General features: G+C 37.0%; 1 protein-coding gene across 1 annotated transcript in view; it reads left to right on the forward strand.

Moving 5' to 3' along the window:
- Positions 1 to 982: 982 nt before the first annotated feature.
- The window catches only part of LOC136676762 (structural maintenance of chromosomes protein 3), a 34,162-nt gene continuing 22,250 nt past the window's right edge, over positions 983 to 12,894 (forward strand). Inside the window, exons 1-11 of the mRNA XM_066653975.1 lie at positions 983 to 1,151; positions 6,333 to 6,408; positions 6,726 to 6,764; positions 6,953 to 7,020; positions 7,835 to 7,906; positions 8,326 to 8,405; positions 9,150 to 9,228; positions 9,445 to 9,562; positions 10,164 to 10,339; positions 10,479 to 10,559; positions 11,998 to 12,162. Of these exons, the coding sequence (XP_066510072.1) occupies positions 1,137 to 1,151; positions 6,333 to 6,408; positions 6,726 to 6,764; positions 6,953 to 7,020; positions 7,835 to 7,906; positions 8,326 to 8,405; positions 9,150 to 9,228; positions 9,445 to 9,562; positions 10,164 to 10,339; positions 10,479 to 10,559; positions 11,998 to 12,162 (969 nt within the window). The 5' untranslated portion in view covers positions 983 to 1,136. The remainder of the gene's footprint in view (positions 1,152 to 6,332; positions 6,409 to 6,725; positions 6,765 to 6,952; positions 7,021 to 7,834; positions 7,907 to 8,325; positions 8,406 to 9,149; positions 9,229 to 9,444; positions 9,563 to 10,163; positions 10,340 to 10,478; positions 10,560 to 11,997; positions 12,163 to 12,894) is intronic.

Raw genomic sequence — 12,894 nt, forward strand, 5'->3', positions numbered from 1 at the left:
CCTTAGAAAAAATTGCTCGGTCTTAGACGGGAACCGGCTCTCATCGTTCACTTACAAAAGCCGGCTCTTTGAACCGGTTCGTTCGCGACCGACACATCACTACAGTGCAGCCCCTGACTGCGATGCATAAGGCTGTAGTTTATTGTACGAGTCCGAGCCGTAACGCGATGGAGCCTCGTGGGAGCCGGAGTTCCACTCGCTCTGGATCTGTCATTTTCGTGATAATTAATTGTATCATGTGAAACTACATGCCATGGGTTCATGCACCGATTCAGGGGTTAAATACTTATCACACTGTGGTCCTGATGTGGAAGAGAACTGAGTGTTTATTCCTGAAATCTATACCATAGCATGACTTAAGCGACACATTGCATTTCACAGTTACACTATTATACGCAGCGAATTATTCCGAGAATATTCTCAGAATTATTCCGATTTTTTTTCTCAGAATTATTCCGAGAATATTCTCAGAATTATTCCGATTTTTTTTCTCAGAATTATTCCGAGAATATTCTCAGAATTGTGACTTTAATCTCGGAATCTTTTTTTTTTACCGCCGTGGCCCTAAAACTGCCCCCCCCCCCATCAAGTGGGGGACTTGATGAAGCAGATAAATGTATAGAAAGGAATAAGCCATATTTGTAGTTTACAGACAAAAAGGTGACACGAGAAATGAACAGCAGAATCTCCAATGAAAAACAGCTCTCACATTGGCGCCCAAAGCTGTCTCCGTGAGGACGACACCAACTCAACGAAATAGGGATGGAGATTAAATATGATAAATTAAATGAAAAGAGCTCAGTACTGCTTTTGATTAAATATCTTACAGTGCATACATATGTTGGGAGGTATTCGTCTTCAAATGAAATAACAGAGTAAGGTTCACTATTTAATCATTTACAACGACCAAATAACAGCAGTCCCCCCTAAACTGTAAAAGTAGGATCGTCGTCAGTACACCGCCATGTTCCCTGTAATTGGTGTTTCGTGAGGAATAAGATTTTTGGTTATTCATGCTACTGTTTCGTTATTGTGAAGTGAATTAGGTTTCTGCTATACCCTTCTTCTCTTTGCAGAAGAGGAGGAGGAGGGTTGGGCTTTGTTTTACAGGGGATTAAAATCTAAAAAAAGAAGAAATGTACATTAAACAGGTGAGTGAATGATATACAGTGAAAGAATGCTGTGCTAAGCTAACGTTCAGCTGAGAAGCAGTTCGCTGGTCTCAGTCATTAATTAAAAAACTCAACTCAGTGGCGCCTTTTCACGTATTTATACAGAATGTTTTCATATACTCGCGTTGCTGCAGTCGGTGTGCGTAACTTATTACTGCTGAGCTAAATTGACTTAAGTTTATTTTCCGTTCCACCTTAAATGTTGCACCTCAAAACGGCGAAGCACTAGCCTGTTTTTAGCTTTATCTACTCACCTTCCTTATGCAGCATTAATTTATGCTTTTACGGAACTCAACTGATTTTGTATGAATTCTATTTTACCTTTATTTATAAAGCTTAAATGAGCGAAGTTAAAGTCTTTTTCCCGAATTTTAATTTCTACCTTAAGAAGGCATAACTGAGGCTGAAGTTAGTGTTGACTATACAGTCGCCAGTTTCTTACTCCAGAGTTTCCTTCCAATTTAAACGGTGCGAAAGCCAGAATCTAACTGCTTGCTCCTACTGCCCCTAAAGACAAACATTACATTTTTTAAAAAAGTTGCTCGTTTTCATTCTTAATTTTTGTGTGTGTGAATGCTGTGGCCTCAACTACAGCAGCCGTATATTTTCTTGTCATTTTTTTTATTGTTTATAGAACAGAAATAATTAATATTGCATTACCTCTCTACAAGATTTACAATGACGTTTGAAGACATGTTCCCAAATGATTTATGTATGGATTGGTTCCTCTTTGTTGTGCCATCTGTCAAAACACATGTCTGGGCTTAAACACAAATTCAGCTTGGCTTTAAAATGTATTCAGTGGTTCTTGTCCTGAAGTTCCACTGATCTGAATGTCGTAATGTTCTCCCTGCTTTAAATCTCACAGTTCAACTCAGGAAGGGATTGGTAATAAGTTTGAGTTGCCCCAGCTGTGTTTGAAGCAAGGGAATCTCTAAAATATATAGGGCGGTGGTACTCCAGAATTGGGAACCACTATTGTATTATATCAGTTCTTAACGATCCTGCATTTCTATCTTATGCTTAACATGCACTAACTTTGAAAATGGTTCTTAATAAACAAAACTGACACTTAATTGTAAAGAAAATTAGTTTTGAGTCACAAATTCTGATTTTGCAAAAATTTGGAATTTTGCAAGGTCTCTGTTGCATGAACCAAGACTGAAAGAGAATGCTTAGTACTATGTTCACACAGCAGGTAAAAGTGGCCCAAATCCGATTCCTGGTCAGAGCTGATGATGTTTTTGTGCTGCAGTTCACACTGTCTATATAATAAGACCCATTTTTGACATCTTTTTGAACAAATCATGCTCCTAAACTGACCCACATTTCTTCATGCACTGGCCAGAAGGAAATGTCAGTCTGTTTCATACAGAAGTTGGATTGGACTGTTTTTTTTTTTTTGCTGCAGCGCTGTATCACAAAACCTCCTTTTTTTTTTATAAATGAACTCTATTCATTCATTCATTATCTGTAACCGCTTATCCAGTTCAGGTTTAAATGAACTCTATGTTAAAAAAAAATTAAAGATAGTATATAATATCAAAATGTAAACGGATGTAAGCAAAAATTTACAGGGTCTCTCGCGATTAAAAAAGATCTTGTTTGTTTTACAAAAACAGTTAATACAAATTTCCACAACATTCATTTTCTCATAAATAAGACAAGAACATTGATTAAGAATTTTTTTTGTTTATCATATGAGATAAAAGTCACATGAATTCTGATCTTGCCGTTCAGACAGAGTTGTGTTGCCACAGATCAGATATCGATCCGATAACAAAACCATTTATGAAAGTGGCTCAAATATGATTTCATATTGAATGTGATTTGTGCTGTTCACAGACACACAAATGGCATGTCTGTGTCAAATCTAAAGAAACAGATAGATTTTTTTACCTGTTTTGTGAACATAGCTTATAATTGTGGGGTAACACAGTTCTCTCTGGTTGTTTACATTCAGAAGCTCCACGTCTTTTAAGGTGGAACAATGTGTTTAAGGGGAAAAAAACGACTGTTGTTTGTATGTGGCTGAAGTTTAATTTGTCTAAGTTTTTATTCACTGTTTGAATTACAACAGAATTTCATTTGTACATCAAGTTGTTTTGTTTTGTAGCACATTTCGTAATGCAGTTAGCCATCTCCGGAGTTTGGAGATATTTTCACCTTAAGTAATCAGAAACAGCAAAAAGTCATTATTACAGAGCAGTATTATTGAGCAGGAATAGAGCAATGTCTTCATCTCGGTTTCTCCATTGTCTAAAAGAACTCCTGATGCCTTTACTGTGCAGTGAGCAGAGACAGAAAGCCTAGCACTGGCCCGAGACACTTCATGGGTTTGGTGCACTCAAGCACACAGACCTGAGAGCTAGCAAACTAAGAGGAAACATCCTCAGAATTTCATAAAGTGTATTTGTTTGCTGTTTCAGATTAATTAAAGTCCCTGGGAAGTCCTTTTTAAAATTTAGATTTTTTTTGTATAATTCTAAACTTGGGCATGGTTCAGTATACTAATAACCATGTGTGACTGAAAGTTTTCTGTCACTGGAGAACAGAATGTTTACATTACCATGGCAACACTGCTGTCTCGAAACAGTAGTCGCTGGTTTGATTTTCTGGATATTTACTCGGAATTGTGATTGTCATTTTACACGAGATACACAATAAAATGGCACAGGAGAATTGGTATTATACAGCTGTTCATGTACGATCCTAGGGACGTCTTTTGTGTGATTATTTTAACATAATTGTACGAACGGGATACCTTCTAGAGTGTCTCCAAATTGGTGCTTTCCCCTGCTGCTTCTCTGCTGTACTGTCGACTGAGTGTGGCTTTTATCCCCGTTGCTACTTTGCTGTGCACGCTGGCCCAGTGTGTCTGCTGTCTCCACTGCAACTCTTATACATGCCGACGAAGTGCTGCCATCTCTGCTGTAATCAGACTTAATCCATTCATGCTCATTCTGTATTGTTTTGTGTTTGTTCTGTTTGTCTTGATGATTGCGAGCAACTTTGAGTTCTTCAGAAGCGATATATAAATATAATTTATTATTATTATAATTATTATTAAGATGATTCAGAAGTTCCGGGAACATATATCTTGCGCTCACTGTTGGTGACAGACTGGTAGGTTTCTGGCGTCTCCAGCAAAATTTAATATACTTAAATACACACCTAGCTCGTTGTTAACTTATCTTACAGTTTTGGTAGTCAGTGTTCCAGTATTGATGTCTTCCTGGGTGAAAATTCAATTAACAACGTGAATGTGCCCTCCAGCACTGGTGTTTCTAAAATGTAGCATGCTTTGTAAATGTTGTTGTGATCTGACCATGATGGCCATCGCAGATGGCTGTCGTCACGTCTATACTTCCTGTATCCATCATTTCAAATTAAAAGCCCTTTGCAAAGTTTTCATATGTCTGAAGCGAAGCAGTAATTCTGCTGGACTGAGCAAAACTGTTTTTTATTTGATGTGACTGAGTATTAAGCTACTTTAGCCCTTCAAAATGGTATTGGTATTATAAAATGTTCTTTTTTATTACTGCAATGTTTAACTAGGTGGAATTTATATGAGCTCTTTGCGAAGATACATTTTGTTTACTTTGTTATAAAAAAAAAAAATTAAGCAGCAGCATGGGTGGGAGATATGCAGTGTCATGCGAATACACTGGGCAGATTTTAATAGCTATAATCTACTTGAAGTGTGTACTATGTAACAGTATTATCTAGGAAAATGTAAGTGCTAAATTGGGACACTCTTAATTAAAATACTCAGATTGAGTCTCAGATCGGGGGCAAAAAAACTTGATTGGGACATCACTATTATAAGCAAGTTATATTTCAGCCATATGCAAAGAACGGTTATTTTATTCCACCACTTATCCGGGTCGCGGGGGAAGCAGTCGGAGCAAAGAAACCCAGACCTCCCTCTCCCCAGCCACCGACTCTAGCTCCTCCGGGGGTATACCGAGGCGTTCCCAGGCCAGTCGAGACATATAGTCTCTCCAGCGTGTTCTTGGTCTGCCCCGGGGCCTCCTCCCTGTTGGACATGCCTGGAACACCTCTCCAGGAAGGCGTCCAGGAGGCATCCGAACCAGATGCCCGAACCACCTCAACTGGCTCCTCTCGACGTGGAGGAGCAGCGGCTCTCCCGGATGTCCGAGCTCCTAACCCTGTCTCTAAGGGAGAGTCCAGACATCCTGCGGAGAAAACTCATTTCAGCCGCTTGTACCCGCGATCTCGTTCTTTCGGTCACTACCCAAAGCTTGTGACCATAGGTGAGGGTTGGGACGTAGATTGAACGGTAAATCGAGAGCTTTGCTTTTCTGCTCAGCTCTCTCTTCACCACAACGGACCGGTACAGAGCCCGCATTACTGCTGACGCTGCATCGATCCGCCTGTCAATCTCACGCTCCATCTTTCCCTCACTCGTGAACAAGACCCCGAGGTATTTAAACTCCTCCACTTGAGGCAGGATCTCACTTCCAACCTGGAGAGAGCACTCCACCCTTTTCCGGCTGAGTACCATGGACTCGGACTTGGAGGTGGTGATCCTCATCCCTACCGCTTCACACTCGGCTGCAAACTCAAACATACCATTCCACCTTAAAATACATGGCGCTTCTGAACAAACCAGAGAGAACAGTGTTTTCCCACAATTGTAATTGTTTTCGTTTATGTATGGTATTAATTCAGATTCTTCCCTCTGATTGTGATTGGTAAACAACACATGGCCTCCGTTTTTGTGCTTGGATGTGTTTAGTCAGTCTTCTTCTGGTCGTTAATTAAACCCATAATAACCCATCCAAAGCTTTATTAGGAGCTTAGATTCAACCTTACATCTTTTTTTATTCATTCAATAAGCCTGTCTCCATTTCAACATTTCAACTTGTCCCACTGCTGCCTGTGTTTGTTTTAGGTTTATGACGCAAAAAACCATGGCCATCTGAATTTGCCCTTTTGCGACTGTCTTTGGAACACTGATTGACTGCTGACTTTGAACACGATCTAGTATATATTATTCATAAAGTTAACACGTTTACCAGTTTAAAAATTAGATTTTTTGATTTTGACAGGAGGGAGGGGCCTTAAAGAATACTTTATTGGTTCATTCAATTCTGTATGGATTGGAATATGTAAACTTACCATCTATCTCACCAGGTCATCATCCAGGGCTTCCGCAGCTACAGGGACCAAACTGTGGTGGACCCTTTTAGCTCGAAACATAATGTTATTGGTAAGTTTTATTACGTTTTTCTTAGTACTCCAGTGGACAGGGGAGTTGAACTATTTTAACTGACAAATAAAATTACATTGAGAAATCTATTTTTTGATCACAGGTGTCATTAGTAGTGAATTTCTTTGAAATTGTATGCTAAATTATCTTATATCTTATAAAGTGTTTGCTTTAATTGGATTCATTCATGGTTATTGAAGAGTGGAAATATTCATGGTTATGTAGTTTTGAAAGTGTCCAAAAAAAAAAAAAAAAAGATTGAAAAACAGTGCATATCTTTTCCTTTTCTCAACTTGCACTCTGATACATTTCTGCAGTTGGAAGAAATGGATCTGGAAAGAGTAACTTCTTTTATGGTATGTACAGCAATTGTTCATGAATAAATTGTGAAAAATTGATGATTGCCATTCATATAGTGTAGTGTGTGTATATATATATATATATATATATATATATATATATATATATATATATATATATATATATATATATATATATATATATATATATATATATATAAAATATTTGTTTGGTCTTTTTGCAGCCATTCAGTTTGTGCTGAGTGATGAGTTCAGTCACTTGCGTCCAGAGCAGCGCCTGGCCCTACTCCATGTGAGTAAACCTGAGTGGTAAAAATCATATAATTTAGGTAATTAGATGTTACTACGTTTTTTCAAAAGATGACTGTTGTAATTGTATCCTGGAGCAAAGCCCTTATAGGGCCCATATCATGGAAAACCAAAAGCTCCTTTTTATTACAAGACCATGACCATATCTTGTAAAAATTAGACAAAAATTAAGCAGCAAAAACATAGTCACATTCACAAAATAAAACACACAATACTGCAACTCGTGTAGCAAGTTTTCCATAATAAAACTGCAGTAACACAATACGATCAAGGGTATTTTGTATTTATCAGTTTTTAAAAGTAATTGACACTGTATATGCAAAGTCTTTTGTTTTCTAAGTAATTAGTAATTTATTTGTTTTAATGAGAATAATGACAAAAGGTTAATATTACTTAATAGTTACATTGTATATTCCTTATCATAAAATTATTAAAAATGTTATTAAAACTTCTGAACCTACTTTACAATTTATTAGTTATGTAACACTACGTAATAGACTTTGGAAATGGTCAAGTAAAAATTAATTCAAAGTATAAACATAAGTAACAGAAAAACTATAACAATGTCAAATATAGTAAAAAAAAAAGTGGAATAGCACTTTATTACAGTCACGTTTTTTTTAATGTGTTTTGCACTGTAACATTCTACTGGAACCGCACATGTGGTGCTTCCCACCAGCTAAACATGGAGGCAGACTCATCACTTTCTGTCCTCAACACAGCAGAGACTGTTTGTTTGTTCTGGTCTATATTTAAATAGTGAGATTTGACGTAATGGTTCTTTGTTGTATCTGCAGGAAGGCACTGGTCCCAGAGTCATTTCGGCTTTTGTGGAAATTATATTTGACAACTCTGACAACAGGCTGCCGGTAAAACCCCTTACTAAAAATGTTTGTTGTGTAAAGTGTAGTGTGATGTATTTTGAGGTTCCAGTTGTTTTCTTATGACACTCATGTTATTGTGGGTCTTACATCTTTGCAAAATTGAAAATGTTGTGATGCCCAGTTTCTGGTAGGTTTATCAGCTTATTAATTATAGTTATTATAGTTATTAATTATAGTTATTAATGCTGCTGAAAAACAGGTTAAACGCAACAGATACCTTTTGCGTTTTCACTTGTTGTGAAATGAGTTTTCATAATATGAATGTACTGCAAAACTATGTATATATATATATGTCAGTATTTGGGTTTGCATATAATTGCAAATAAATTGCAGTAAATTTTGAAATATTGTATTTTCAAAAATTTGTCATGTATAAATTATGTACTTTCTTTGCCTCTGCTCAGATTGACAAAGAGGAGGTATCACTGCGACGTGTAATTGGAGCAAAAAAGGACCAGTACTTTCTTGACAAGAAAATGGTGACGTAAGTGTGTATATATTTGTTCTTATTATTATCTGACATTTTAAAATAATTGTAGACTGGTTGGACGGTATATTGGTTATACTGTATTTAAAATATATCTATTTAAAATATATGTATTTAAAAACATATACATCAAAATGATGGCAGTATTTATGACGTGCGTGTCAAATTTATTTTCGGTGTCTTTTAAGCACAAAGCCATAATGTTAATTAATGTACATTTAAAAGGGCCACAGGGAGGGGGGGTGCCCAGTAGCCCACCACCGGTGTGAGTTTAGTACTGAATTTGGGATAATAGAGAGAGGAATTAAGTTTTGTTCTCTGTGTGATTTGAACTCAGTTTGCTGGAAAACCAAATGCTGTGGTGTGCTAACCACAAATGTCTATTAGCTGGCCAGCTATGCTTCTAAACAGTGTAGAGCCTGTCTTATTTCACTTATATTCTAACTTTTTTGTTCCCCCAGCACCCGTCGCTAAAGTTTTTCTTTTTTAATTGTCAACACTTGTGTTGGTGCGCACAGTTGGGCTGGGCTGAGCTGAACCGCCCAGTGCCAAAAACCCATTCAACTCACACTTACAGAAATGAGGCTCACGTAACCCCTCCAACCCACCCCACAATATTACAGAATACCATGTTCATATTTTGAGATGGTATGACATTATGAAAAATGTGGATACCGCCCATTCCTAATTGTAGGTGTTATTAGGATTTGGAGCTTTAATTGTGGAATCTTTGTGTTTCAGTAAAAATGATGTGATGAACTTGCTGGAGAGTGCGGGTTTTTCTCGTAGTAACCCGTACTACATCGTCAAGCAGGGAAAGGTAAAGGAATGCCTTGGAAGAATCTGTCCTTTACTATTTATTCTACCGTAGTGAACATTTTATAACTAGACTCTTTCTAGTTAATAATTTGTTAGCTAATATTTTTCACTTTTGTACCTTATTTCTTTTTATTTTGTCATAGTAAGTATTCCTCCTTACAGTCTCTTATCTTGCCTGTTATATTTATCATTGGTTATTATGTGTTGCTGTTTTCAGATCAACCAGATGGCCACAGCTCCTGACTCACAGCGTCTGAAGCTTCTGAGGGAGGTGGCAGGAACCAGAGTGTATGACGAGCGTAAGGAAGAGAGTATCTCCCTGATGAAAGAAACAGGTCATTATTACAAACAACACATAGACTTGTTCTTAATTTAATTCATGACCTAAATTCAAAACAATAGCTAGGATTTTGTTGTTTGTTTGTTTATTTTTTTTCTGTAACATTGTTGTTGTACACAAGTGTATGACAGTGAATATAGCTGCAATTTTTCAACAGTATGAGAATCAACAGACATGAACATGAAAATGTTAGATATTTACCACTGAATCTGAATTCTAGTATATTTTCTAAATTTGTATTATTTTTAATATCTGCTCCTTGATTAAAACCCTGTAATATAGCTGTGGTTCTTTAACCATTTTTTATACATTTGTAGCCCAGAATTAGAGATTTAACTAGGAAGTAACCTGTCTGCAAACTATAACATTCATTTAGTATTCTATCAGAAGATTTATACATTTTTGTAATAGAAGTTTATATTTTATTGAATGCTTCGGCTTTCTAATAATGGATTTTAGTGAATATTGAACGGCAGTAATATTCATCCACAGTGATTTACATTTTATTTAGAGATGGGAAGCATATTGCTAATATATGTAATAATAATAATTATGTAGTTAATATTCCTGTGTTTGTTTGGTTTGTATTTTTGCAGAGGGAAAGAGAGAGAAGATTAATGAACTGTTGAAGTACATAGAGGAGCGACTGCACACACTGGAAGATGAGAAAGAGGAGCTTGCGCAGTACCAGAAATGGGACAAAATGAGGAGAGCATTGGAGTACACCATCTATAACCAGGAGCTCAATGAGACCCGTGCCAAACTTGATGAAGTAAACATGCGCACACACCCTTAACCACTTTCTTGAGTGTATTTGTTCCTGCAACCCCTCTCACACCAAGTAAATGCTATAAATGTCCAATTATATTATGTGCACCAAAATATATTAATTACGGAATTGTATTCTCTAGCTGTCCTCTAAAAGGGAGACGTGTGGTGACAAATCCAGGCAGTTACGTGACGCTCAACAAGACGCAAGAGACAAAGTGGAGGTAAATATCTTTAGTTAAAAAAAAAAAAAACACTTGAAATACTTAGTGTTAGCAGTTAATATTGACAAACAGAATCTCATATATTAAAGTGAGATGGCACCTACTCACATTAGCATGCTTGAAGATTTTATGTTTTTGATTAGTAGTTTCAGGTTTGTAAAATTGAAATCAAGTCTATTTGATCTCTGTTGGAAATTAGATATATTAACAAACTGGAGAGAACTTTTCAGATGTTTGCAATAAACCAATTAAAAAAATAATAATTTAAATAGCACAACTAATATAACAAGTGGTTAACAAGTTATAACAAGATCTCCCAATTTAACACAAAATGCCACTAAAATTAATGCTCAGAATTATTCAACCCTCTGAATAGAATCCCTCATAAGAGCACCCATTTGAAAATCGATTGTTGTCTGAAGCAATGCTGATGCAACTTATCGGGGTTTGCTTGAGATAAAATGCATCAAATACCTGGACTGGCAAAAGGTTTGTTGACTGTGACGTTTGTTTGGCTGTTAGAAATAAGGCAAGCTGCGTACAAAAGACTGGAGGTCTCCATGCCTAAACCCTAAGACATACACCTCTACTGTCACAAAAGACACACACAAAGCGCAAGAGAACTCCACTCCACTGCTCCACTACAAACCATCTAAATAAGCCATGGAAATTTAAAATTCTGTTCAGTGGAGCAATAAAACAAAACTGGAACAGGTTAGGCCTGTGGATCAATGGTGTCTCTGTTGGAGGAAGAAAGAAGCATAAGCTGAATAGAACACCCTGCATACAGTGAGGCATGCCAGTGGCTTCATGATGTTCTTTGGTTGCTATGCTTCCTCTGGCAGTGGAAACCTGCAGTGTGTGTTGAGAGCAAGATGCATTCAATCAAGTATCAGAAAATCATAGGGCAAAACATGTTGCCTTTTGTGAGGAAGCTGAAGCTTGGGTGTCTTTGGACCTTCCAACAGGACAACAGGGCAAGTCTAGCAAGGCTTGGTTTCAGAAGTAGCCCTGCAAGTTTCTGGAGTGGCCATCACATTCACCTGATTTGAAGCCCATATAAACTTTTAGGTGGTATTTGTTTCAGCCTGCCATCCCAAGAATGGTAGTGAACAGGAGACCATTGCCCATGCCCAGCTTATAACAAAAAAATTGATGCTCTATTAAATGCTAAAGATGCTTTCATGAAGGGGCTGAATAATTCTGACTGAGTAATAATTAAAAATTGGTTTTGATTTGTATTTTGAGAATAGATTTATTTAGTTGTGTTGAGATATTTAGATATTTAAGTTGTTCTTGTTGATTTGTTTATTGCAAAGAGCTGAAAGTTTTTACATTTTGCTAATAAACCTAATTTGCTGTGTGGGTTGAATAATTTTGATTGCCAGTTTGAATGTGTTATGCAACCTCACTCTTTCTCCTTCTCCTCTCTCTGTAGGAGACGGAACGTGTGGTGCGGGAACTGAAAGCTCGTATATCTGCGATGAAGGAGGAGAAGGAACAGCTAAGTGCTGAGCGGCAGGAGCAAATCAAACAGAGAACTAAACTGGAGCTCAAAGCCAAAGACCTGCAGGATGAACTGGCAGGAAACAGTGAACAGAGGGTCAGCACACAAAAATGAAAATACTCATAGTGCACATAAAAATGGAAATGATCATTTCATATTTCTTAGATTTATTAAAGGCTGAATGATATTTTCTGCCCTTATGAATGCATAGACATTATGAAATTGGTAGAAATTGGTGCTTATTAATTTTAACCCTATTTCTAGAAAAATCTGAACGATGTGTAAATAAAAGCAAAATGCAGTGATGTGCAAATGTGAAACATGTGCAAAGACAGTATTTCAAATGTTGAAACTGAGAATGGTTATAAATTGGATTGCCTTTTTTTTACACTTTGAGGGTTTTTTGTGCATATTGCAAGTGCATTTTTTTCACATCAACATATGTTTTTTTTATATGTATTTTTTAATGTTATTTTAGTTTTTTAATGAAGCTGTTAAAATAAGCTCTGAATCTATGGGGTGCATTGGCAGGAATGAGTGAACAGAGGGTCTGCAGTGTCCAAGCTTGCGTCACAAACTATAAACACACACATACATTGCACTGCACCGGGCTAGGTTCCATACACATAGACGCACACATGCACACATCGTTTAACATTATGTGTGAAATAACATACACTGGTCAGCTTTCCTTTATTCCACTCCACTGGGGGCAGCGTTGGGTTGATGAAGTGCGTCATTTTCACTTTTTTCTGCTGAAAGTGATTCCAGTCTGGCTAATAGCGAGATTGTCACTCCACTCATGCCACTTAAACCGTTATTTTGTCT

Source organism: Hoplias malabaricus, chromosome X2, assembly GCF_029633855.1.
Source record: "Hoplias malabaricus isolate fHopMal1 chromosome X2, fHopMal1.hap1, whole genome shotgun sequence".
In the NCBI taxonomy this organism is placed as follows: Eukaryota; Metazoa; Chordata; class Actinopteri; order Characiformes; family Erythrinidae; genus Hoplias; species Hoplias malabaricus.